Here is a 26,468-nt window from a genome sequence, read left to right as displayed (position 1 = left end):
AGGCTCCTCGCCAGACAGAAATCATCCTCCAACCTTTGTCGGTTTCAGCATCTCTGACTCCTTTAGTTCTTGGGGTAATTGTAGAAGGGCCTTTGACTCTGCTACTCTGACTCCAGCACTTGACAGTGAGGACATCTGGAACCTGATGGACCCTTATTATACACTCAGGTCCTTAGTCTCTGCCTTGTGAATATTCTTTGCACCAAGAAATCAATGAAAGTTGAGTCTTTCAGCAGTTCCACAATGAAAAATTCTGGTAGAAACAATCACCCTTGATAAAACTGGCCATAGCTAAACACGCAAATGGGGAGGCGGATCTTTGGTTTGCTGAATACAAGGTTGCAGGAGACAGTGTGATGAGCCCACCACAAGAAGACTTTGTTAAGTGAAGCAGATGAGGAGACTGGTAACCCCTGTCCCTCCCCCTGATCCTTCACACATTAAAGTAGGCCCCCAAGAGAGTGATAAGGGTGGGGAAGGGTGGAAAAACACCTCACTCAATTATAAGGAACTGTGGGAAGCCCTGGAAAGATTTTAGTAGAATGTTAGAGGAGACTTGACAGGACTATGGCTCTCAGCACTAAAAAGAAGGATCATAGTAGGGGGCATGGTGGGGGCGCTCCTGGAGCAAAGAAGCCTAGAGCTAAAGAGGCAGCAGGTTGAGAGAAGGCCCCACCAAGAAGAAAGACCTGGAAGTGACTGTTGAATTGGAAATATTTTGGGGCATCCTAGTATCATCTGGCATTTTTTAAATGTTTGCCAAGTGTTTTTCCACACTTCATCTCATTTAACTCTCATAATCACAAGAGGACAGCATTATGATTCTTTTCCCCACTGGACGCTTGCTGGAGGTCTCACGTGAGATGACACAACGCAAATGAACCCAAGCTTACAGAGTCTCTGTCGGCTGTTTCACGGATCGCCGCCCCCTTGCCGTGCTGCACCCCCATTCCACCCACGCCCTCAGGGGTGGCTGCCCAAACTCCTGGAAAAGACTGGAGTGGAGAGTCCTTCTGCAGTCTGGGTGCTCCCAGGCTTCACACAGGCTCTGCATCAGCTGGCAAACCTGCCCTGTTCCAGCTGTTCTGGAACAAAGCCCAGGGCAGGGCCCCACAGACACCTGGCCTTGTCAATCCCCAGAAAACAAAGCTGGCAAACCCCCCTGCCTGTCCCCGCCCTGGGCGGCCACGTGTCCTGCCTCCGACGCCGGGCCCCAGACGGGCGTGTGGGCTCCAGGTGCAGGGCTCCCAAAGTCAAGGCTTTCAGGTCACACTGGCACATCATTTTGCAAGCAGATGCCACGGGTCTCTTCCCAGACTGGGCAGCCCACAAGGTCAGCGTCAGCAGATCTGACCCTAAAAATAGGCTCTTGGATGCCAGTGGAGGTGGCCGGGTGTGTGGCTGCCACACGCCCCACAGACCAGCACCTCCTGCCCCGGCCAGGCCCCAGCACACACAGGTAAGGCCCTTTGGTGGGGAGGCCGACGCCTCTTGGGTCCAGTCAAGTTCTTTGAGGGCCTGGGTGTGGGGGTGAGAAGGCTCCTTTCCACTCTGTTTCTAGCGTGGCAGAGAACAGCTGACATCCTCTTAGTATGACAGGCCTGCCCCATCTTTCTCGAGAGGCTCCACAGAGTTTTCTCAACTTCCCTCCCTCCAAATCTGAGCTTCCAGTTCAGTGACCATTTCTAAAGGATAATAGGGTGGGTCAAAGCCCATCAGGCCCTCCTGAGGCATTGGATGCACCGTATTACATATCATTTTCCAGCTAGGTTCTTCATTGGTCCATTTAGCCAGCAGAGGGGAAAAATATCTCAGCAGGAGGGGAGAGAGAAACACCATAGTGATTCCCATCATGTGTAGGGCAGCACAAATGACAAGTGTAGCACTCAAAAGCCCAGGAAGGAGAACTCTTTCGGTGTCCTGGATAATGCGAAGCATCATTTGGAAAGAGCAATCATTTTTAAAGCTTTTCCCAGGCCTGGTGGGAGGATAAGGGTGGGGATGACTGCCCTGGTAGAGATGGGCAGACTGGGTCACCAAGGGACAGGGCCACTTGGCCAAGACAGCAGCGTGTGTAGATAAGAAGGTGGGAAGCCATCCTGCGTCTCAGCCTGGGGCTCTCCTGGTGCTCTTGTCCTGTGGCCCAGTCGCTCCTCATGAGCCTGGAACCTGAGAGCGATGGGGACTGGGAACTCTGACTGTTCAGGAAAGTTGAAAACATTCTAAAGGGAAAGGCTCCCAAGTGAGAAGGGAGGGGACGTGAGGTGCGTGTGCGGAGAGGCCTCCTCACTTAAGCCCCAGCCCCCGAGTGTCCTTGGTGTTTGTCCAGTTGCCTGCCCTTTCATGTGTGGCCCCTGCTTGTTCTATTCACGAGAAAATTTCTTTGGTTCCACCAAATAGCATTTGTAAACGACACTTGCAGGGCCTCTGAGCTGAGACCTGTACCAGGAAAGAACCTTGGGCCTGGGTTTAGGGGGTCAGATGTGGGAAAGAGTCTGAGGAGTTAGGGGCTCTTCGGGGGCAAAAGCACATCTGTGCTAAGGATGACAAGGGAGGCCGTGGTTCTCCACCATCTGATTAGCTGGAAGCCCTCACTGGGAACGTTTCGGTCCCGGGGTGGCACTGGGTTGGAGGGGACGCTGAGTCCTGTCTCAGGGTGGGGTCCCTGTGGCTATTGTCTGCCCCACAAGCAATGAGGAGCAGAGCAGGAGCAGCGAGGCTGGAGGCTTGGCCGTTAGCATGTCCTGGAATGAGGCCCAACGAGGTTGGGCTTTGCACAACCCTTGTGACTCTGTATGTTTCCTGGTGCTGACGATGTGTCAGGTGTGGTTCCAAAAGCTTTTCTTATAAGTATGAACTCATTTACTCCTCAGCACTGCAACAGCCCTATGAAGGAGGTACCTCATCACCTTCATTTTCAGATGAGGAAGCTGAGACACAGAGTAGTGGAGTGGTTTGTCCATGTCACAAAGCCTAGACAGTAGGAAGGTGTACCTTAGAGTCTGATGGCATGTGCCCTGGTGCCCCTCCGTGGGGGTGGGGGCAGGGGCAGGGCTGACATCTCACTCCTCTGCTTCTCTTGATGCCTGGACTTCAACCTGGACCAGGCCCCAGGAACAGCCACTCCAGGTACTGGTGCCAGGGGTCACAGCTCCGTTTTGTCCTCTGCAGCCTGACTCCAGAGCAGATAGTGTGTGAATTTTGGCCTCCAGGGACTCTTGATGGTCTGGGCCTACCCAGCCTGGCATGGGCACCAGATGTCAAACAAGCTGGAGAGAGTCCTTTCTCCTCCTCCCCAAAGCCTCGCAGATACTTTGCACATGAGCAAATGAGCCCTAATACCCATAGGAGAATGCTCAGGCTTACTCACGCCCCATCCCATCTGCCACAATTACTCTACAGAGACCCTCGGCCCCGCGCTCAGAATTTAGCTCCCAACACAACTGGGAGCTCTCCATCCAGCCTCCTCACTGCTTCCTTGCTTGTCCTCTTTCATAAAACATTTTCTGAGCCCCTGTCGATGTGCCGAGGACTTGTATCCTCTCATTTGATCCTACAATCCATGAGGTGGATATGATCCCTATTCTACAGATGAGGAAGCCGAAGCCCAGGTAGGTTTGTTAGACTCCAAGGCCAGTGAGAGCTCTTTCCCCGACTGCACACCGCGCTGGGATGCACATTAGGAATGAGACACAAAAACGAAGGGCCCAGGCCTGCCCTCGGGAGCGTAAACCTTGTGACCAAGAATACAGTGACCCTCTCATGACTTGGGTGGCATGCCTGGCTGCCTGGGTGACGCCCAGTCACATCACCTGGTGTTGTGTTACTAACCCCTGACTCTCATTTTGCTCATCTGTGAAGCAGGGGCAGCTCTTTCGTGTCTTGGAGGCTTGAGTAGATGGTCACTGGGCGCACAGCAGAGGTAGCGACTGTATGACCGTTGCCCTGGGTCCTGCCCGGCCTTGGCCACTCAAGTGAGCTTTCATGGCAGCTTAAGAAGCGAGTGTTTGGCTCAACGCCTTCCCAAGGCCCAGAGCTACCCCTGCACAGTCCCGAGACAGGAGGCCGGGTGGGGAAGGGGAGGTGGCAGGCCCACCGTGAGGGCTGCGCCCCTCAGTCTACCCCACCTCCCGTTTGCCCCACGCACCGAGGCCTCGTGTTCTGAGGTGACGCACAGTGGGAAGCAGCTCCTGAAAGTTGTGGGCCCGAGGCCCTCTATTCCTGAATTCATGAGCTGTAAAATTGCCTGTAGTATTTCCACACATCTTCGGAGGAGGCCAAAGCCCGGCTGCTCAGGAGTCAGGAGCCACAGCTGGCCTGGTCACACGTCATGGTCCCCGGTGCCCTGCGCCAGAGCCTCTCCTTCCCCACGGGGCCCAGGCGCGGAGGCAAAGTCCATCCCAGCCCGCTCCCCTGTCTGAGAGGGAAGCCGGGTTCGGGCCTCCAGCCTCCTCACGGTTTCTGGGAGGCCCCACTCTGCCAAACCAAGATGGGGGGAGATCAATTAGGAGTTCATAAATTACCACCCTGAAGCGCTTTGAAACCATTTGAAGAGTTAATCAAACAAGTTATGACATCAACACCATCACAGAAGGAATATTAAATTACCCCTTGAAATGAAGGCTTTTCTGTTTTTTTTTAATAAAAGGATTTTATATTAATTCGCATAATTGCCTCCTGTTAACATGCTTGCCAGAATCGAAAAGGGGAAAAAAAAAAATCTGTGAAACTTGGATTGTGTCAGATACGTTAGGAATTAAATTATAGGGCAACAACAAAAATTCCCGGGTTTTCACATCCAGGTTTTAATTTTTTTTTTTAATCCACTACTTTTATTTCCTAGTTGGGATCATTTTTATAGGCTTAAGATGCGTAAAGACAAGCACTGACTTGCAGTAAATTAAAAATATGCTTATTTATATATGTACACTGCTGCCAAATTCCACCCCTTTGCATACCCGAGCAGAAGGTATTACTCTCCTAATAGAGTAATTTATCCAACCACAGTAACATTTTTACCTTCCCTCTTCTTTCAAGGCGCATTCCAAGCCCGACTTGGGTGGTGTCATGGAAGAAATGTGGTGTGCATGCATTTCAACACAGACTAACTTTCCCCCAAGATCCTGATGCAGTAGGAAGGTAAATACGCAACGTATACATACGCCCAGATACAGAAGGACTTCAGAAGGGAGAGGGGACTGTTTTAAGACTACTGTAGAAACTGCTCTACTAGACCAAAAACTTCTAGAAGGCAGAGACTTCTCTGGCCCAGCTCATATCTGGTACTTAATGGAGGAATGGGTGAGGAAAGCCTGGGTGTGGAGGGCTGGGCCAGGCCTGACTTAGAAGGTAAAATGGGTCACACTCATTCGTAACCTCCTGGAGCACCTCTGATGTTGGCTGATTGAGACTAAACCGAGACCGGGGAAGGGGAATCAAGGATGCTGGCTCTGGCACCATGGGGCAGGGGAACGATGCTGCCCTCTTCACCCAAGGTCTGTCTCCAGTCAGAGGGGAAGGAGGCTTCCCTCAGAGGTAGATTTGCCCCCAAAGCTTCAAGACCCGCACACTTACATGGGCCTCTTCCAAGGCCCTGTACCTGTTTGGTTTTCCTTTCCTTAAAGAAATTGTATAAGCTTCAGGACACACAAAACTTGATTCTCCTCTGGTTTCTCGAAGCACTGAGGGATTAGAGTGACCTTCTAACATGACCTAAGCCTGACTCTGCTCCCAGAGGCCTCAAGGAGGGCATGGCTCCCTTCGGGGAACTCACACTTATGGGGAGGGCACGCGGTGCCTCGTGAGATGTAAGGAACACCTAGCCAGGCCTGGTCCTGACGGTCACCCCCCTGTGCCTTAGCCCAAAGGTTTAGGGTGGGCATCTACTTTGTCCAGAACAATTCTTTTTTTTTTTTTTTTCCAAGATTTTATCATTTGAGACAGAGAGTGAGAGAGAGAGATAGAGAGAAAGCATGGGTGGGCAGAGGGAGAGGGAGAAGCGGGCTCCCCGCTGAGCAGGGAGCCCGACACTGGGCTGGATCTCAGGACCCTGGGAGTGACCTGACCTGAAGGCAGACGCTTAACCAACTGAGCCACCCAGGCGCCCCTGTCCAGAACAATTCTAAAATAGAACTTTCACAGGCTTCCCCCACCCTATTCATATACTTCATATATATGTTCAAAATGGAAAGTTCAGAATAGATTGTTCCTCAAAAAGAAGAATCGCAAATAATTCCACCATCCTAAAATACGCAGATAGCCAGCGTTGATTAGGTCAGTGGATACTGTACGTTCTGCTTCATAAACCTGTGGTCTCTTCTCTCCACCTGCTCAAGTCTCTTTCACTTTGATTTCTCAAAACCACCGCCGATGTGGCTGCCTGTTGCATCTAATGGTTTTTTTTTTTTTTAAAGATTTTATTTATTTATTCATAGAGATGCAGAGAGAGAGAGAGAGGCAGAGACACAGGCAGAGGGAGAAGCAGGCTCCATGCAGAGAGCCTGACGTGGGACTCGATCCAGGGTCTCCAGATCATGCCTGGGGCTGCAGGCAGCACTAAACCGCTGAGCCACCAGGGCTGCCCGCATCTAATGGTTTCAAGGCTGAGAAGAGAGGGCTGCCCTCGCTGGTGGGCACTGGGAATCCTGTTCTCCGCAGAATGCTGTGCCCTGGACATTCCACACCTGACTATCTGCGGCCCACGTCCCCCCTCCCTCTCTATCCCCCCTTCGGGGGATGTTCGAAGAGCCTCAGAACTCCCCTTGCTTCCTCGTACAGAATAATTTAGCTCTTGTTGCCTTGCACCACCACCTTCTCACTCATACTTCAGGACTTAGTTTCTTCTCATCCAAGGGGTCCTCAAATGGTATCTTTTGTAGGCCTGTTCTGTGGCTCTCAGTCCACGGTTACCTGGCCAGTCTTTGCAGACTCAATGGCCTACTTAGCAATTTAATGTTCCCAGTGAAATAAATAATGTATCTCGCTACCTGGCTTCTCCCATCGGCCACTTTAGAAAGAGCTCAGGTGAGGTTTTTTGTTTATTTTCAAAACCATCTTTACCCTTCTTGTTATAGCTCCATTTTATCAAGAAGAAAGTGACACCCAGGGAGGATGCGATGTATCCAAGAGTCTTCAGTGATTGTTGGGGCTGTGAGAGCAGATCAGGGCAGGGCCTGGAGCCAGCGAATGCAGGGAGAGAGGGACAGGGTGGCAGAGGGGCCCCCAGGAAAGTGCCAGGTCCAGGAGCAAGGAAGATAGAATAGGAATCACGAATTACAAGTCACAGGCAGCTTCCTGCCCAGCTGTTCTGCTTGGTCAGCACAGTTTAAAAATATAGACATGGTGATTTACTATAAAATATGATTATTTATTCAAAGAATCCCAAAATAGAAAACAGAAAAAAAAAAAAAATCTCCTGGAGTCCTGCCACTTGCTCACAGCATTGACATTTTGATATTTTTCTTCTAGTTAAAAACTAACAAACAAAACAAAACTGTGTAAGGTGTTTTGTTTTGTTTTTACATGAAGTCAAACTATGGTGCCGAAATTACAGTTTTGAATTCATCCAAAGCCTTCCCTCATTGGGAAGGGGAAACCTTTCACCAAACGTGAGCTGTACCATGGAAAATTCTGAAATGGAGTCAGAATTAACAACGGGCCCCTGTGTTCATTCCGCCTGGAAAGAGCATCTTGAAGTCAAGGCCACTGTTTCACAGAGGGAAAGGCTGCTCTAGGCTTTAGCCGTCAAGTAGCACTTGGCCTCTGCACGTTCTGTTACCACAGTGTCTTTAAATGTCTTAAAATTAGCAGTATTAGGTTCCCTCCAGAGCTCACCCTGAGACCAGGGTGCAGGGAGGGGGGTCTGGGAGGGAAGAGAGCCCCCACAGGACACGTCAGGTTACCCCGCGTAGAACAGACTCCCCATGGAGGTCCCACAGAGGGCGGAGGGAGCCAGGGTACCTCTCCAACGGCCCCCTTCATTAGCAACGACGTTCGAGGGGAACTCCTCATACTGTAGGCCTGACCAGCCCAGAGACCAGAAAATATCCCGAGGGGAGAACCAGGGGCTTAGGGAGGAGGCCTTCTGTGGGTAAGGGGAGCCCGCTTACATGGCAGCCATCTGAGCTGAGGAACGGAACAAGGTATGGCTAGCATCTCCTTCGGCGGCCTACATGTAAACAGCAGCAGATTTCTCACAAAACCCTGGCTTTCTGGCCTCTCATAAAAATATCAGAGAATCTGGGCTCGAGTTCCCACAGGGAAGGGCAAGCTGCTGTGGTCTTCCGGGGAGCATCGGCTCTCTTCCCTGCCACAGTCCCCACCACTCCCTGTTGTCTCCTGCCGGAGGCCAACAGTGAGGGTTGGTTGGTTGGTTGGTTTTATTCTCTAACACCCAACCCACTTCCCTCCTCTATCTTACCTGCCTGGCTCCTCCAGGAAGGAGCCTGCTCTCCTTTGGGGCAGAGACAGGCCAAGTAGCCTTCAGGATGGCATTTAGTTTCCTGGGACCAAACCTTTAAATATGAAGCTGTAACAGAAACCTGGAGGCCTCTCTTGACAACCTGCCCAGCTCTCATTATGACATTTAGCCCGTGATTGATATTGTGTGTGTCATCAAGACCTTGGCAGTTAATCTCTGGGTCGGATCTATGGAAACCAAACAGAACAGATTTGTCTTCCCCTTCCATTTTGGCTGTGGTCTGGGAAGCAGACGCTTTCAGCCTCTCTGAGATTCAGAAATTTGGGAGCCGTGCAGAGAGGGATGCACACAAGCCGCCTTCAGGATTTGGAAAGATTACAGGTCTGTGGTTTCTGGACTGTTCTGTGCTTTGTTCTCCCCCCCCCCCCCCCATCAAATCTGCACACTGGAGGATAATAGATCCCAGAGCTCCCTCTGCGTGCCAAGCCGCTCTGGGTAGACCGCACCACTTCCTCTTCTGTCTGGAAATCCAGCCGAGGCTTTCAGCACGGAGATGGGGCTGGGGGGGGGGGGGGCTCCTTCCCCACTATAATGAAGGAGGAACAGCCCCGCAAGGGTGAGGTCAGCTTCAGTGATCAAAGGAGGCCGGCAGGGGGTTCAGGATGCAGTTTACTCCAGGCCTCGCTAAAATCACCTCTTCCGAAGCCTCCTTTGGTGGCAGACAGTGTTGTTTGGGCTGGTTCCCACAGTGGAAGTTTCTGCCCATCCCTGGCCATCCTCTTCCCGCTTGTGACTGAAAACACCAGCAGGCAGGCGCCACAGCAGGCTTCAGGCCTGGGCAGCCACGGGAGACCCTGCCTCCTGCCTTGGGACTCACCTCCGCCCCTCCTCCAGGAGCCAAAGGGGAGTCCTGCCTCATCAGCTCTGGCTGAGGCCCCAGCACAGGTCTTCTTCACCGCCCACTTCAGCCATTCACCCCCCGACCCCCGCATTCACTACATGACCGCCACTGGGGCTCGAGAATTAAACACCAGGGAGCCATTGTCACAGAGTCCCCGGCGAAGGTCGTCCAGCTCTTGTCTACCACCAGGCCTGCACCTTATTCTGAGCTAGAGATATGGCCTCTACTTCAAAGAGAAGAGAAGGAAGTATGCTGAAGGCCTTCCACCCTTTTCTATCCTTGACTCACTAGCTCCTTGACTCTTAGCCACACTCTTGGGCTGTCATTATCATCAACCTTCAGTGAGCACCAGAGGCACGTGTGAGCTTGTTCAAGTACAGATTCCTAGGCCCACAGCCCCAGTCCGGATGTAACTCGGGAATCTGTATGTCTTGCAACAGCCAGATGATTCAGAGAGAAGTAGTCCAGATCCAAAGACAATTAAAAAAAAAAAGGGGTTGTCTCCATTGCCACCACCCTTAACTCACCTTAACTGCAGGGGGAAAGTCATAAATTCTGGCTTCCCATGATCCCCCAAAACCCAGCTGGGCTCCATCCCAGGACCCGAGGATCATGACCTGGGCTGAAAGCAGATGCTTAAACGACTGAGCCACTCTGCCGCCCCTCTTCTTAACATTTTTAAATGAAAAATATCAAAGATATGCAAAGAGAAACAATAACTATCTTGCAATCATCATCCAACCCCAACCACCAACAACCATGGCCAATCCTACCCCTTACATACCTCCACCTCCACTCCCCATCCCATACATCAAATATTGTCACATTTTTTTCCAAGTATATTATGTTTGAAGCAAATCCCAGGGATTATATCATTTCATCTGTGAATATTTTGATATGTATTTCTAAAAGGTAAGGACCTAGGCTAGAATTTAGCTGTCCTTGGAATCTCCTGCAAATTGGTTGTTAGATCTAGACTCTGAGGACTCTCTTAAGACTCAGGTTTTCCTCTGGCAAGACTCTCACGGCGATGGTGAATTCTCCCCACAGAAGGCCCATAAGGTCTGATCCTCTCTTCTTCTGTTGCGAACAGTCAGAGGGGAATGCCTATATCCATTAGTCCATCAAGTATCACAAAATGATGCTTTCTTCCCTCTTTATTACCTGGAATATTTCTCTAAAAGAGCAAATTCCCTCATCTACCCAGTAGTACAGTTTGTATCAGAGAGGAACCATAAATGCTACATTCTTTCCCTTTACTTATCTATTTTCAAAATAATGAGCAGGTCCCCTACATCTTCCAACCATGAGTAATTGTTTTAAGCATCATTACGATTTAAATGTTTGATGTGTTTCAATCCACTGCAGTTATTTTTACTATTCATGTTCAACTTGTCCCCTTTTGACAAGTGGAAGCCTCTCTGAGTTGTGTTCTAAGTCCTTTGACATGATCCCAGTGGTCTTTGAAGCTAGCAAACTTTTTTTTTTTTTTTTTTTTTAAGAGAAAGAGAGCATGAGAGTGGGGGCAGAGAGAGAGGAAAGGGGGAGAGTCCCAAGCAGACTATTGCACTAAATGTGGAGCCCAACCCAGGGCCTGATCATACAACCCTGAGATCTCTGACCTGAGCAGAAACCAAGAGTTGAAGGCTTAACCGACTGAACCACCCAGGCACCTCATGCTAGCAAACATTTTTTTAATATTCTTCAAATTCCTGGCCTGTCCCCATCACACTGCACTCTGTCCCCACCTCCCAGCAGCTATTTCTTTCTCAGAAGACTAAGACCATGTGTTACAGACATCTTCAATTTACAATTCTCCTTGTCTGTAAAATAGAGATAATAATAATAATAATAATAATAATAATAATAATAATGCCTACCTCATAGGGTTAAGAAGATTAAATGAGTTAATAATTGTCAAGCACTTGGAACAGTGCCTAGCACAAAGTGCCAGATAAGTATTCGTTAAATAAAGACCACTCCCTCCTCATCACTTACCTCCATGTTTCTCAGTCTCTTCTTCCCCTCAGGCTGCCTGAGTGTAGACGCCCCAGTCACTCAGCTGGGGGAACAAACACTGCTCAATTCCACAGCAAATTCCTTTCCTTGGGGACAATGGAAACTCTTCTCCCGCATTCCATTTGCAGAGCCTGACAAGCTCTCCAAATATGCATTTCAATCTGCAAACACAGCTTTCCAGCTTAGAACATCTCTTCTGACCCCTGGTACGTTAGCACAACTGCCAACCCCCTAGCGTGCGGCCAACATTGCCTTCAACTGTTCTAACACGTTGAGGAACCCTCAGGGAGCCAAGCCTCCTTCCACCCCAGGGTTCTTGAAGCTCCCAGAATATGCATGGCTGCTCCGATCAAACAGGCTCTGGATTTACAGGTGTGTCCTTTCCACAGCTCCCTGCAGGTGTGGAGTATCACAGGCCTCGAATGGCAGGAACCAATGGCCAGAGCCAGCAGATTCCAATCAGAAAAAGGAAAAACTAGGCACCAAAGGAGGGGTAAAAGCTAAAAGGAAGGAGGCAAAGGCCTGGCAGCCAACAGAGATTTTTGAGGCTTGAAGCCTGTTGTAGGTCTGCTGCAAACCCTCCTTGACCCAAGTCAAAGGGCTGCCAGCCCTCTTGCCCCAAAGGAGACTGGAATGTTGGTGAAGGTTGTTTAACTGCCATGATGGCCCTTCTTGGTTACCTCTGTGGCCCAGGAAGAGGAAAGGGGAGCACAGAAGGCAGGAGAAATGCCTGCAGAATCTTAAGATCAGCTTATTCCCATTTCTTTTTGTAAAGACCATTCCCTACCTCTGTCCTGTACTAACCCAAATCCTGACCCTCTCTCATGACCAATTGCAGAAAGGAAAGAAAACCCCTCGGCTCCAAAATGACATCCAGAGAACCGAAGACAAGCCTCCCAAATGCCTACCCACCTGCCAAGAGGCTGTTGCCAAGGGGGGAGGAGGAGGTAGAAGCAGATGACTACTGTACCCCCGGAGCCTTCGAGCTGGAGCGTCTCTTCTGGAAGGGCAGTCCTCAGTATACCCACGTCAATGAGGTGTGGCCCCAGCTCTACATCGGTGATGAGTAAGTGTCCAGGCCAAGCCCCACCTCTGGCCTCACCCGGAGGAAGGCAGCAGCCCTCACACCCTCCACCCTCTCCTAGCCATGAGTCGTTGCTTTTTAGGTTAGCTATATTGTGAGAACTCAGGGCTGGGTTTATCTTCATATTACAGAAGACCCAGAGATGGGGCTAATGCAACATTAAGGGTCTATTTCTCTTCCATATAAAAGAATTCCAGAGGAAGGTAAGCTGGGGCTGGCATGGCAACTTCAGGGTCATCAGGGTCTCAGGCTCCTGTGCTCCTGCCCCACCATCCTGAGAGTGTGGCTTCCTTCCTGGAAGTTGTGGCCTGGTCCAAGAGTGCTGATGGGGCTCCAACTACCATCTATGGCATCCAGGCCAGAGAAACATAAAGAAAGAGCAAAAGGGCATCTTTCCAGAGGGCCTCACTGCAAAGGAAGCTGGGAAACAGAGCCTTTTAGTTTAGCTGGGTATAATACCAGCAAGAACAAAGTCAGTTCTCAAGATTAGTGGCACAGGAAGCATGGTAGGCCCAGCAAAGTTGAGGTCATTTTCCCCTCCTCTAGATTTTTAGAGCTACCACTTCTCACTCCTTAAACAACTGGGAAACATCTGTAAATAATATTGAAAATAATAATGCCTATCATTATTGAATACTGTGTTCCAGGCACCATGCTAAGTGTCTTGCTCAAATTATCTCATTTTATTTTCACCATAGCCCTGGGAAAGAGGGCATCTAATTACTCCCACAAGGCCCAGGGCAGTTAAGCAACTGGCCCAAGGTCCACAGTGTGGTAGGTGGCAGAGAGCTGGGATTCAAACGCAGTTCTGTCTAACCCAGAAGCTTTCACCTTAACCAGCACTCCTACTCCTCCTTCCATTCCCCAGGATTCCGACTCAGGTTCCATCTCTCCCTGGAGCTGATGGTGGTGCAGGACCCCTGCATGTGTAACATTAATAAACATTTTGCTGCTTAAAACCTAGAGATAGGGCAGCCTGGGTGGCTCAGCGCTTTAGCGCTGCCTTCAGCCCAGGGCGTGATCCTGGAGACCCGGGATCGAGTCCCATGTCGGGCTCCCTGCATGGAGCCTGCTTCTCCCTCTGCCTGTGTCTCTGCCTCTCTCTCTCTCCTGTGTTTCTCATGAATAAATAAATAGAATCTTAAAAAAAAAAAACTTTAAGAAACCTAGAGATAACTGTCTAGTCATGGGAAATCCAAGGACAGCATCTCTTGTCCTTTTGTTTTTTTCCTTAATACTTTTAAATTGAAAATTACATGCCCTTATATACTAAAGTAAACTAAAGAGAGAGTTGTAAAAGCAAACTGCATAATCTCCCTCAGTCCTCTCTTAATTCTGTCACCGAATAGCCAGTATTATGCTCACTTGCATACTTGCATTACTTGTATGTTATTGCAAATGTAGCATATCCACACATATAAAAGGTCTTCATTTCTTTTAAACAATTTTAGGGGGGAGAAGAAATCATATTATTCTATACTTTTACTATTCCGCAGTAGTGCCGTCCTGCAATTTATCCAATCATTTCCCAGTGTGAACACTAGGAGGACCTCAGTGAGGGGTATCTGGGACTCTCTGTACTGTTTTCTTTTTTAAAAATAAAAGCTTTATTGAGCTATAGCTCACATTCCATAAAATTCACCTTTCTAAAGTGCACAATTCAGTGGCCATCTTACATTTACAAAGTTGTGCAACCAGCGCCCCAGCGCCACTCATTTGAAAGGATTTATATCACCTCAAAAGGAAACCACCTCAAAATTCTCCAGTCCTCATCTTTGTATCCATGCAACCACCCATCTGCTTTCTGTTTATATAGATTTACTTATTCTGGGCATTTCATATAAATGGAATCATAATATATGATTTTTGTGTCTGGCTTCTTTCACTTATCCTAATGTTTTCAAGGTTCATCCAAGTTGTACCATGTACTAGTATTTTATTCTTTTTTATTGCCAAATAATCTCTATGTTATTTTTGTGACTTTTCTGTAATTCTAAAATGAGTTCAAAATTTAAAAAAGGTACACATATACTTTGACCCTACTATCATTTTAAGAAATGTAATTTATTAAAATATCAGTACATAAAGAGGTACATAGAGAAATACACAGAACAATGTGTATTTTATCCCTGAAGTAGCAAAAAAAAAAAAAAAAAAAAAGGAAGGGGGGAATCTGAATCTCTTATAATTATAAAATATTACATAAATACAGTAAATATATGATTTTCCTATTATACAAGTAATACATGCTTATTGTATAAATATAGAAGTCTTAGGTTCTCTACAAGTAGAGAATTTTAACTCATTGGGTTATATGGATTAAGTGAGATACTGTATGTAATATATTAGTGCAGTGCCTAGTATATGGTGAGTGCTCAATAAAGGTTAGCTCTAGTAATAAGATCAATAAAAGGAAGAAAAGTTAAATCTCTGAGAGCAATCACCAAACCCCATTACTCTGAAGCCACTTCTACTAATATTTCCTCCTAGACTTTCTGCGGTATTTATTTATTTATAATATTTTGGTTTATGATTTGCTTTTATATAGTTGTAACCACATTGATTATTCATTTTATCATTTCCCACATAGCATCGTTCATAAACTTTTCCCTTATTACTTTTCATCCATTTAATTATAATACTACCTATCAGATAATAATATACCAAGTGGATATAAGGTCATTTATTTAACCACTCCCCTATTGTTAGACTTATCAGTTATTTCTATGTTCTCGCTTTTTAAAATTTATTTATTTATTCATGAGAGACACACACAGAGAGAGGCAGAGACACAGGCAGAGGGAGAAACAGTCTCCATGCAAGGAGCCCGACGCGGGACTCTTATCCCAGGTCTCCAGGATCATGCCCTAGGCTGAAGGCGGCACTAAACCGCTGAGCCACCGGGCCTGCCCTGTTCTAGCTTTTATAAATACTGCAGTGGACATATTTATGCATATCTTTTCATATGTAGGATTATTTCCTTAGATATGACCCTAACAATGGTAAAACTGGAGGAAGAGGAATTAAGATTTTAAGACTTACACTGTCTCTGTGCCTTGTATTTTTTAAAGATTTTATTTATTTATTCATGAGAGACAGAGAGAGAGAGAGGCAGAGACAGGGGCAGAGGGAGAAGCAGGGAGGGAGGGAAGGAGGGAGGGAGGGAGGGAGGGAAGGAGCATGCAGGGAGCATGCAGGGAGCCTGGTGGGACTCGATCCTGGGTTTCCAGGATCATGCCCTGGGCTGAAGGCAGGTGCCAAACTGCTGAGCCACCCAGGGATCCCCTGTCTCTGTGTCTTTATCTATGCTGTCCCCTTTGCCTAAAATGCCCTGCCCTTCAGTCAGCTCTGTGTCCAGAGGCTATGTGTGCTACAAAGACCACTCAAATCACTTCTGTCGTGAAGCTAGCTTTCCTTAATCCCCATAGCGAGAAGTAAGGTTTCTTTCTCTGTATATATTGTGTTTACATTCCTTATAGCTAATAAATAATAATAATAATAATAATAATAATAATAATAATAATAATGACAACAACTACATTGTATTGCATACATCTTACCCAGTGCCATGCCCTGTGCTAGGCAACCCTATGAAGGAGGTTCCATTATTACTCTCATTTTACAAATGGGCAAATGAGGGCTCCAAGAGTTCATCCAACTGCTCAGTCAGTCAGTATTTACTGGGTACCTTTCTAGGTGCTGTGGGGGATACAAAGAGGAAATTGAGGCTCAGAGAAATTAAGTGACCAGCTCGAAGTCATACCACCAGTAAGAGGCAGAATTTATACCTAAACTCAGATCAAGAAAATGTGATCAATCAGATAAAGAAGCCCTTTACAGCTCAGGAGAAGAGATGTGTAGAAATGTAACAGGGAATGGAAGGAGAATGGGGAATAGAGTGGAAGGAGTGTGGGGTTTGAGTCTTGGCTCTACCAATCACCAGTTGTATGATCTTAGACAATTTATTTTACCTTTCTTCACCTTATTCGGCAACAAAGATAGGGCTTATTTCATGGGGTGAAGATGAGATGGATTAAAACAAAGAGAGTGCGATGCTACTGAGTATTTGGTACTGTGATGATTCTGAGAAAGTGTCACAGAAGAGGTGAATTCTGAGCATGACTCTGGAAGATGGGTAGGACTTGAACAAAGTTCTGGCCAGAGGTAGCAGGATGAAGACATGAATGGAGGTGAGAATAAGCAGGATGGTCTGTTTGGAATGCAAGGGATAAATATGGTTGAGGTCCACTCTCAGGGGATCTAGAACTAATCCACGTTTGACCACCACACGGTCAGCTCGGATTTAGCTGTGCTGCAGTCACAGGTGGCCCTAGCACCTCAGTGGCCTACCACAGCAGTGGGTTAGTTCTTATTCTTACTCACGTGAACATCCGTAGCGGGCCAGTTCTATCTCTGCTCCACATCAATGTCCCTCTCGGACTCAGGATCCAGGCTGACAGAGCAGCCCCCATCTGGGACTCTGTTAGTCTCCTGGCAGAGAGAAGGGACATGGAGAATCACAAGCGGACTCAAAAGTGACACATGCCACTTATGCCCACATTTCAATGGACATTGCAAGTCCAAGCCAAACCTTCATGTTATTAGGGCAGGAAAGTGTAACCTGTCCCTGGGGAGGGGCACCAACTATTCCAAATGGTAACATACAATCTACCACAGCCACAGTCTACTCCAGGTGTAGTGGCTCTGGGCAGGCCCTTTTACTTCTTGGGCCTGTGTCCTCATTCCTAAAAACGATTCCTAAGACGATTCAAAGAAATATGGAATGTAAGAACATTTCGTATAGACAAATACAAATATTATCATTATTGTTACTTAGAAAGAAGCGTGAGGAGGTAGGTCAGGGCCAGCTTGTGGAAGACCGAATGCTAGCCAAGGGACTCTCTTCAGGAGGCCACCAAGTGTCTGAACAGGACAGACAAATCCTAGTTAATAGAGTGCCAGACCACAGGGTGTGATGCAGTAAGGTACGCTTGCCTCCTTGACATCCGACCACAATCTTGCTTCCTTCAATCAAGAAAATGTCCCTGCCCTTTCAATTCATTCCAGCTCTCCCTGGTCAAGCCCCAAAACAAACACACACATGCACAGTCTAGGCAAGCTCCACAGTCAGTGTATGACCTGTGTGCTCAGCAGGGACAGGGGGCTAAAGCCGGCCTGGCATGGTGCTTGTCTTCATCTCTGCTCAGGGTCCCTTCTAGACACCCACTTACAAGGGTAATGAGATTCCCAAATGCTTATTGAAAGGGAAATTAATTCCACTGCCAATGCAACCACACGGAGGTTATAACCCTGCTGAGAGCAGGCGAGGCTGTCTGTGCTTCTTGGTCTCTTTGTAGGTGTTGCCCAAAGCAGCAGCAAAAAGCTCACAGCTGGCTCCTCGTGCACAAAGCCTCAGTTTTAATTTGATGGTTGCATTTCGGTTGAATTTTTCCTTTCCTTAAAAGCACCTAGGATTTTCGAAAGGCAAGTATCAAGGCTCTGGAAGTTAGGGTGGTCGGGATCCAAGAGTGAGGATGGATGTCTTGGGGAACCCCTGGCCTAGACTGGTGAAGCCTGGAGACTAGACGTAGCCCAAAGAAGCAGCTCACTTTTCCTCCCTCCTCTCCCCTCAAGGGCTTCTTTGTGGAGAGAGGCAGAGGCTGAGCATCTGCTCCGAAGCCACAGTGCCCGTCAAATACTGCTCCCCATGTGGCCTTGGGCAAGTCACTCATGCTATTGCTTTACCTACAAGAGGTGGACCCAGTGAGTTAATACATATGCCACTTAGCACAGTGCATGGCACGTCCGGTAAGTGTGAACTACTACGGATCAAACAGGTTCTCGAAACTCAACTCCCAGGGTGAGAGTTACTTACTCCATAAGTAAGGAACAGTCATTGTGCTTTGCCGTTAAGGGTCCTTCTGTGCCAAAGTAAGGGCAGCCTTGAGACGGAATCCACCCTTGGTCGAATTTCTCCCATGAGACTCTATCATGAACCCAAGGTCAGGTGGGAAGGAAGGTCCCTCCTCATGGGCTTTCTCGGGCTCACACACCCATTGCTTCCACAGATACCGTCCTGGCCTTCCAGAACCCAGGCAGCCTACAGCCTAGGGAGGCAGTGCCACACCAAAACCCTATGGGCCTGGGCATTTCAGAACGGCTAAAGCATCTTCTCAAGCTCAGCTTATCCCAAGGGGACTCACCAGGTGTAGTGCCAGCTGCCTCTAAGTCCTCATTGCTTACAGCCTGGGGAGGGCAGAGTTGATGGCACCGGTGAGAAGAAGCCACAGACAGGAGGGAGATCTGGTTGGTATGGAGTGTGATGGGTCACTGGCAGGGCCTGGGCCAGGCCCACCAGCCATGTATCAGACATTCTCACCCGGAAATCATTCTGGCTCAAGGCACAGCCACCCTCCCCTCAGCCACTTCCCATAGCTCGGTAGGGGGTCTCAATCCCCACAAGCATGAACTGCAGGGTCAGCACAGGGCAGACAGAAGGCCTCAGACGGGATTCAGGGCAGAGTCCAAGCTCCCAGGGCTGAGTGGGCATTATGTGTGGCCTTTGGCAAAACATTTTACTGTTCTGGGACTCAGTTTCTTTATTTGTAAAACAAAGGGATGATTTCAAAGGTCCCTTCCAGCTCTAACATAAAATCCTTCAAGAAATGTGCTATTAAATAAATTAGGCTTTATTAGGTTCAAGCACATACTTGTTTTATTACTTTTAAGTCATTCAAATTAGATTCAAATTAGGTTAACCAAGTGTTGCCCTCCAGAGAGCCAGGGGCTGGCGTCAATGATGAGATAAGAATAATTCATCGCCTCTTATCAATCAGCAGCCCCTAAATGGGTGCTTCAAAAGTGCTCGAGTATGCTTGAAAGCACTAAGTTTCTGTAATTTAAATATTCTCCCTTTAATCTTATTCACATCTTTCATTTGCTTAGCAAAATCTTTTTTTTTTTTCTTTTTTCTTTTTTTTTTTTCCCCTGTAGTCAGCAGGAGGGGAAACATCCTGGCTACTGTCAAAGTGATTGCAAATTCCCAGGCAGGACGGCCTTCTGTAGGCTTGGCTGAAGCAGGAAAATGGGGAAATCCCTCTTCTCCCTCCCAGGGGGAGCATCCCTGTGAGTCAACCCCATGGTGCTGGGCTGCTCGGCCCGTGAGTGGCAGGGCCACTAAGCAGCTCTCCATTTTTAAGATTCCAGTTACCTCCATCTGGCTTTTGGGGCCAGCAACAGCCAGTTGCCCTTCCCCATGAAGCCTGACTCCTCCCTGTGGCCAGCCCTGCTCGCCTGAGCTCGCTTTCAAGGGGTCTTGCTCTCTTGCCCTTTCTGCTTTTTTCTTCCCAACTGGGCCAAGAGCCTCAAAAACAGAGGCATCTCCACGCTGGCCTGTAGTCAAGGAGGCTGGAAGGTGAGGGGAAAGCAAATCAGCCAGCCGCGATGGCCCTCAGCCCGTGGGAGGGCCTGTCACCTGGACAGCTGCCCCTCTGCCCGCCTCCAAAAGGAAGGAACTAATTCAGCCCTAAGGCACCGAGCGGAGTGAACACTTTGACCCACTTCTCCAGGGTGGGCCACGGCTGCTTCAGGAGTCAGTGAAAACACAGCCACGGTTCACCGTTTAACATGCTGAATGTTTATGGAAAAAACTAGAAAACCTGGATTCTGAACCTCCAGGCACCAGAGGTGACTTAGATACAGCTGAGCCCTGGTGGTGGGCAGAGTCCACGGGGAGACCAGGCTGGGCCCTTCCAGCAGCTTCTCAAGGGTGGGGGGGTGCTTCAGCAACATCAACCACTTCCTTTCACAGGGAACAAAAGGCCTAGTCTAGTTATTAACACAACATCACTTCTGGGCTCCAGGCTTCCAGGTGTTCTCTCTTTCTCCTCTTAGCCTCCATCCCTGGGGCAGATGATAAAGAGGTTTCTAAAGAGTTAAAGATGCTGGGGCCACCTTGCATCTTTGAGTAGCCAGCGTCTCCCGAGGACTAAGGAAACATCCGTAAGAATCGTGGCATTCACTGGCTTATGAAATGAATATATGACATGCTCGTTACCAAAATTTACAAATGAAAACTTCTCTAGAATCCCCTTACCCACGGATAGCCACTGATAACATTTCGTTGTACATCTTTCTCTCTCTTTTTTTAAAGATTTTATTTATTCATGAGAGACACACAGAGAGAGGCAGAGACACAGGCAGAGGGAGAAGCAGGCTCCATGCAAGGAGCACGACGTGGGACTTGATCCCGGGTCTCCAGGATCAGGCCCTGGGCCAAAGGCGGCGGTAAACTGCTGAGCCACCCGGGCTGCCCAAAGTTGTTCATTTATAGTGTTTCTTATAATACCCACCACTCCCCCTTTTGGAGAGAGATAAAGATAGAGCTAGAGTTAAAGCGAGAGGGGGAGAGAGAAGACAAATGTCCAAAAATAGAAGCTTGGCGAGATGAAATTAGGATTTCCCTACAGAATGGAAAGGCACACCACTGCTGAAGGCTGTAGGTTGACAGAAGAAGGTGTTTACAATATATCACCATGTCAAAGCCTTCAAAACCCTCACATGCCCCAAACATCTATTGTACTCAAAAACAAATCTCTCTATAAGATATATAAATCAACGCATAGAAAAGCAACTGGAGAATCTCATATCCAAAAGCAAAAAGACTTTATCTCTAGGGGGTAGAAATGCAGGTGATTTGTGCGTGTGCGTGAGGGAATATGTTTTTCACATTCTGCACTGAGCATGTGTTATTTTTATAATTAGCTGACATATTTTGATGACATATTATTCTTTAAATAAACAACTTGTTTACATCAGGATTTTTTTTTTAATTAAATAACCAGAAACTAAAGCTCCTGCATCATCTAGGTTCTGGAGGGTAAATTCCTAAGTCTGTTTTTCTCCTGAGCTTTTTTCCTCAGCAGAAGCACATTTCTTAGTCTCTTTCCCACGTCACCTAAGCAGGTGGCCCTGACATTTAAGAGAACAACCATATAGTGTCAGGGAGCACCCTCTAACCTACCCTACTCCCAGTACCTGCTAAGTCAGGCATTTGGGCCAGTCGGGAACTGCCTCCATCACAGCAGCCGTATACCAAGAGTTTGAAGAGTTTGCTCTATTTGCAGATTCCCATGCTGCCATGGACACTCTTCTGAGCTCTCAGCTGGAGTCTGAGTATCAAGCTAGGGGAATCCCCAGAGTGGTGTGTAAGGACACCACGTCCCCTTCCTGGCTCACGCAGCCACAGAGACCCCGAAAACCTGCAATGGGCCTCAGACACCCACCAGGTCTGATCCTCTCCAGAAGCCCTTTTCTCTACTTCAGACATAGTTAAAACCAGCTCTGTGGCCTGAATGTGGAGGTGTCATGCAACAAGTCTTGTCACATAGATCCCTGATCCTTGGTGACCTCCAAAGCAGCAAAGTGCAAATTGCTATGTATTCAAACTGCTATTTGATTATGTTGAAACCCAGTGGCCGAACTCAGAGAGAACAGTCTTTATGGTGGGTAAGAACTTCCTGTCAAGGGCAGTTAATTTTAATTTTTCCACTGAGCTCAACCTCAAAGTGAGGTTGGTTGCTACTCAGCAAGATGGACTGCATTAGCAGAGGTTTTAATTGAGCGCAGATCTATGTCCCAAAAGCAAAATGTTGTATACATACTTTGGGACAAGAAGAGAAATGAAAAACAGGTCTTTCTGAAGAAATATTGAAAGCAGAATGTAGTCCATGGTCAGGATGGCAGCACCAAAGACCAGCTGGGGGGCTTGGTGGAACTCTCCACCATCCTATGGCTCAGTTCCAATGCGCTGTTTGCAAATGTTTCTAAAAGCTCAATGCCTGTGTTTGGGTCTCTCTTTCCCAAACACTGGACTCCATCGTGGCTCCTCTCATGACCAGGAAACCAGCGACAGATATGTGGCCCTTGGCCAAGGGGCCATGCATATGTTTCCTACTGCAAGGCTCCTTTTGGCCCAAGATACTGATCAATGTTGGCATTCAGTATGGTCCCTCTGTCTACATCCTTTTACCAGTGACCTTGAGATGAGCCCTTAGCTGGAGCACAATGCCACTTCTGGCCTCTTATCATTCTGGTTCCAGAACCCTTGTCATCTTTGTCCTGAGCTGTAGAACTGGTCTTTGTGCTGTTGAGGGGTGATGGTGTCCTAAAACCTAGTTAGGATCACCCCTCCTCAAACACTATCAAAAACTGTTCTTGAGGGACGCCTGGGTGGCTCAGTGGTTGAGCGTCTGCCTTTGGCTCAGGGCATGATCCTGAAGACCCGGGATCGAGTCCCACGTCGGGCTCCCTGCACGGAGCCTGCTTCTCCCTCTGTCTGTGTCTCTGCCTCTCTCTCTGTGTCTCTCATGAATAAATAAATAAAATCTTAAAAACAAAACAAAACAACTGTCCTTGAGCCCTCCAAATACAGATCCAAGCACTTTCCTGATCCAACCCCACACTTCCTCTCCAGATCTTTCCTCTCCTCTCACACCCTATGCTCTGGCCCAAACCAGCTTCCTCCTCCCTGCCCCCTGAGCAATCCATCAGCAAGCCCTGCTGTGACCCCACCTGCTCCAAGCAGCTTCCTCTCTTGGCTGTACAACTGCAACAGCCTCCAACAGAGCTCCCTGCTTCTATTTTTTCCCTGCTCCACTCCCTCTCCACACATCTACAGACTGATATTTTACAAAATAAACAATGCTCATCCCTTCCTTAAAATCCTCTGTAGCATTGGGCTTTCTACCACACTTACAGTAAGATGCAAGCTCTCCCCTGTGGGCCCAGAGGGCCTCCCATGACCCGGCCCCTGCCTACCTTTCCAATGTGCCCTTGTACCACTACCCCCCTTGCCACTACAGCCACACTTGTTTGCATTCTCAGCACTTGCTGTATCCTCGACCTGGATGAAACATTTTTCTTTCAACTCTTCCTCTGGCTAGCTCCTCATCCCTCAGTCTTAGCATAAATACTACCGCCCAGCAAGGCCTTCCCTGACCACCTTACCTAAAGCAGGGCCACAGTTGTTCAGCACAGCTCTTACTGCCATCTGAAATTATCTTGTTTATTTGTTTGGTGTTTATTTGCTCTCCCCGTGAGAATCCATGCTTCCCAAGGGACCTTGACTGACCTGTTCACTGTGGCATCATCAGCACCCAGGACAGTGCCTGGCACACACTAGATTCTAAGTCATTATTTGTGATAAATGATTGATTATGGGAAGAAATAAACGTTTCCTGAAAGGCCCTCATTATCTCCAGCCTCCACCCTTTGAGTTGTGCTATTTCCTTGCCCTTGCCTTCCTCTTCTCCTCCATCACCAAGAGCTGACATTTGTAGTAAGGCAAACTCAAAGGGCCCTCCCCCAGTCTCCCCTGGCCCCTCTGGACAGAAATAACTCCTGCTTCCTCTGACAACCTACCTCTGCCCTATATTCCAAGGCCACCTTCTTCAACATGACTTTATTCTTTGTTCCTGTAAATTCTTGCCTAGATAGATAAGGCTATAAATCGGAAAATAACTTCACTGTTGGCTCCAGGCACTTGCTGACATCAACTCAAACAATAGACAGCTCAAATACCTCTCCTCAGAAAAATGCTTTGCCCAACTAGGCAAGGATTCACTCATCAAAGCAAGGGGTTCTACATGGTGTTCACCACCCCTGTGAACATCGACGTCAAGAATTTTGCCCATCTCCATCAAATCCTTGCACTGAAACGGCATCTTAAAGATTACTTATTTATTTATTTATTTATTCACTTATGATAGAGAGAGAGAGAGAGAGAGAGAGAGAGAGAGAGGCAGAGACACAGGCAGAGGGAGAAGCAGGCTCCGTGCAGGGAGCCCGACACGGGACTTGATCCCGGGACTCCAGGATCCCGCTCTGGGCCAAAGGCAGGTGCTAAACCACTGAGCCACCTGGGGATCCCTGAAATGGCATCTTAAAGCATTCATTTGAGCCCCAACCCCCCAACCCCTATAAATATCTGTAAAGTTCAGAGGAGAGGCCTACTTTAAAGCTGAGATGAGGGCAGCCCGGGTGGCTCAGCGGTTTAGGGCCGCCTGCAGCCCAGGGCGTGATCCTGGAGACCTAAGATCGAGTCCCACATCCGGCTCCCTGCACGGAGCCTGCTCCTCCCTCTGCCTGTGTCTTCTCCCTCTGTCCTGTGTTTCTGTCTCTCATGAATAAATAAATAAAATCTAAAGAAAGAAAGAAAGAAAGAAGAAAGAAAGAAAGAAAGAAAGAAAGAAAGAAAGAAAGAAAGAAAGAAAGAAAGAAAGAAAGAAAGAGAGAAAGAAACAAACCCGGGGCAGGGCAGCCGCCGCGTCCCCCCCAGATCCAGGCCAAGGCAGCGCCCGGCCAACCAGCGCCCCCCCCACCTCCTCCCCCGCCCAGGGCGACCGCACTGGACCGCTACGGGCTGCAGAAGGCGGGCTTCACGCACGTGCTCAACGCCGCCCACGGCCGCTGGAACGTGGACACTGGGCCCGACTACTACCGGGACATGGCCATCGAATACCACGGCGTGGAGGCCGACGACGTGCCCACCTTCGACCTCAGCGTCTTCTTCTACCCGGCGGCCGCCTTCATCGACGCCGCGCTCAGCCGCGACCACAGTAAGAGACCCGCCACCCCTGGGAGTTCAGCCCCAAGCAGCCGCCTGAGGCCCCGCCCCCGCCCCGCGAGGCCCCGCCCCCGCCCCGCGAGGCCCCGCCCCTCGCCCTGGCCCCGCCCCCGCCCCGCGAGGCCCCGCCCCTCGTCTTGGCCCCGCCCCCGCCCGCGAGGCCCCGCCCCTCGTCTTGGCCCCGCCCCTCACCTTGGCGCGAGCCGGGACCTGGGCACCATCACCGCTGGTTCTGCTGGGTGTGTGTGTGACTGAGCTGGGACCGTGAGCCCCAGGAGGCTGGGAGCCACACAGAGCGCGCTGCTGCTGGGGTCCGGGCCCCCGGCTGCCGCTGTGGGGAGTGGGGATCGGGAGGGTTCAGGGGAAAGGCCTTTGGCCTGAATCCCAATTCCTTAAGGCTCATCAGCGATCCTCGAACAGCAGGACCGTCTGGATGGCCTCAAAGCTGGGACTGCAGCCCAGACGCTAATTGTGCCTGGGCCCAGACCTGACTAACCGCTAGGGGCTTCAGTGCCAGAAAACCTTCAGGGAGCTGACTTGACTGGGAATCCATGGAGAGACTTCGGAATCTCCCGCCAGCCAACCGAGCCCGCGGCCTCCCCGAACCCTGCCTCTGCACCCACCCCTGCCCCCAGATACACACAGTCTAGTGAGGCCTCCTAGAGAAAGCTGACAACCTAGCCTTCTGAACGGCGAACTGTATTTGAGAATCTGAGTTTTGCATCTGTGATGTCCAAATTTCCCAAGGCTAATTATCCATTTTTAAAGTCACAGGGCTAGTCCTTGCACTCAAAATGCAGTGTTAGCTGGTCTAATCTGGGTAAAGGCTACAAGGCTCTTTTGGAGAGAAGGGCATGGCTTAGGTCTGCATTGGCGTAAAACAGTGTGCAGTTATTGCTGCAAGGGGGTGTTTCAGGGGCATTTCATAGAGGAAACTTCCAGAGGAACTTCAACTCCCTAATCTGTGCTCTGACTTTAGGCCCATGTGTCATACCCCTTTCTGGGGTCATTGCACAATTCAGTGTGTCCAGTTACTGAAAGCCTTTCTTGCCACAAGAGGCTGGGATTAGGAGGCTCAGTGATTGGCTGACCCACCTGCCTCAGGAACTTGCGGGCTGTAGCTGGGCATAAGTCGAGTCCCAGACCTTGATGGCCATCCCTCCATGGCCTGAGTCCCTGAGCCAGCTGGCCCCACAGCTAGGCACCAACAATTTGTCATTATTTTGGTTCAGAAAGCAATGTCACAATGAAAAGAAAAAAAAAAAAAAAACCTCACAGAACCAAAGTGCTTATATTAGGGGATGCCTCATTTCAAAGTCATGCTTTTATGAGGTTATTTATGGACCATCTCTTGCATTTATGCACATTATGGGTTTCTTAGCAGTATCAAAAAGCAATGGGACTCAGACTCATCAACATG

General features: G+C 48.8%; 1 protein-coding gene and 1 long non-coding RNA gene across 6 annotated transcripts in view; one reads left to right on the top strand and one right to left on the bottom strand.

Annotated features, from left to right (window-relative positions):
* The first annotated feature begins 1,199 nt into the window (after positions 1-1,199).
* Positions 1,200-26,468, top strand: part of DUSP29 (dual specificity phosphatase 29) — a 32,593-nt gene continuing 7,324 nt past the window's right edge. The window contains exons 1-4 of one of the 4 annotated variants that reach the window (XM_038534436.1): positions 1,200-1,459; positions 12,178-12,405; positions 24,820-25,040; positions 25,446-26,358. In XM_038534436.1, coding sequence (XP_038390364.1) covers positions 1,296-1,459; positions 12,178-12,405; positions 24,820-25,040; positions 25,446-25,543 — 711 coding nt within the window. In that variant the 5' untranslated portion in view covers positions 1,200-1,295 and the 3' untranslated portion in view covers positions 25,544-26,358. Of the gene's footprint in view, positions 1,460-5,047; positions 5,140-8,629; positions 8,801-12,177; positions 12,406-24,819; positions 25,041-25,445; positions 26,359-26,468 lie in introns of those variants that run through there. The other 3 variants (XM_038534435.1, XM_038534438.1, XM_038534437.1) reach the window with 3 other exon arrangements.
* On the bottom strand, positions 15,669-25,070 carry LOC111095493. 2 transcript variants are annotated; one of them, XR_005357974.1, is made up of 4 exons: positions 24,973-25,052; positions 18,627-18,726; positions 16,807-16,914; positions 15,669-16,122 (listed from the first exon to the last, which is right to left on the bottom strand). It is a non-coding gene; the product is annotated as an uncharacterized LOC111095493 (long non-coding RNA). The 2 variants fall into 2 exon arrangements; XR_005357975.1 differs by lacking the exon at positions 18,627-18,726 and having other exon boundaries at positions 24,973-25,070.

The sequence above is a fragment of the Canis lupus genome, chromosome 4 (genome assembly GCF_011100685.1).
Source record: "Canis lupus familiaris isolate Mischka breed German Shepherd chromosome 4, alternate assembly UU_Cfam_GSD_1.0, whole genome shotgun sequence".
NCBI lineage: Eukaryota > Metazoa > Chordata > Mammalia > Carnivora > Canidae > Canis > Canis lupus.
The sequence above is the reverse complement of the archived record's forward strand: the minus strand, read 5'-3'. Positions and strand labels throughout refer to the sequence as shown.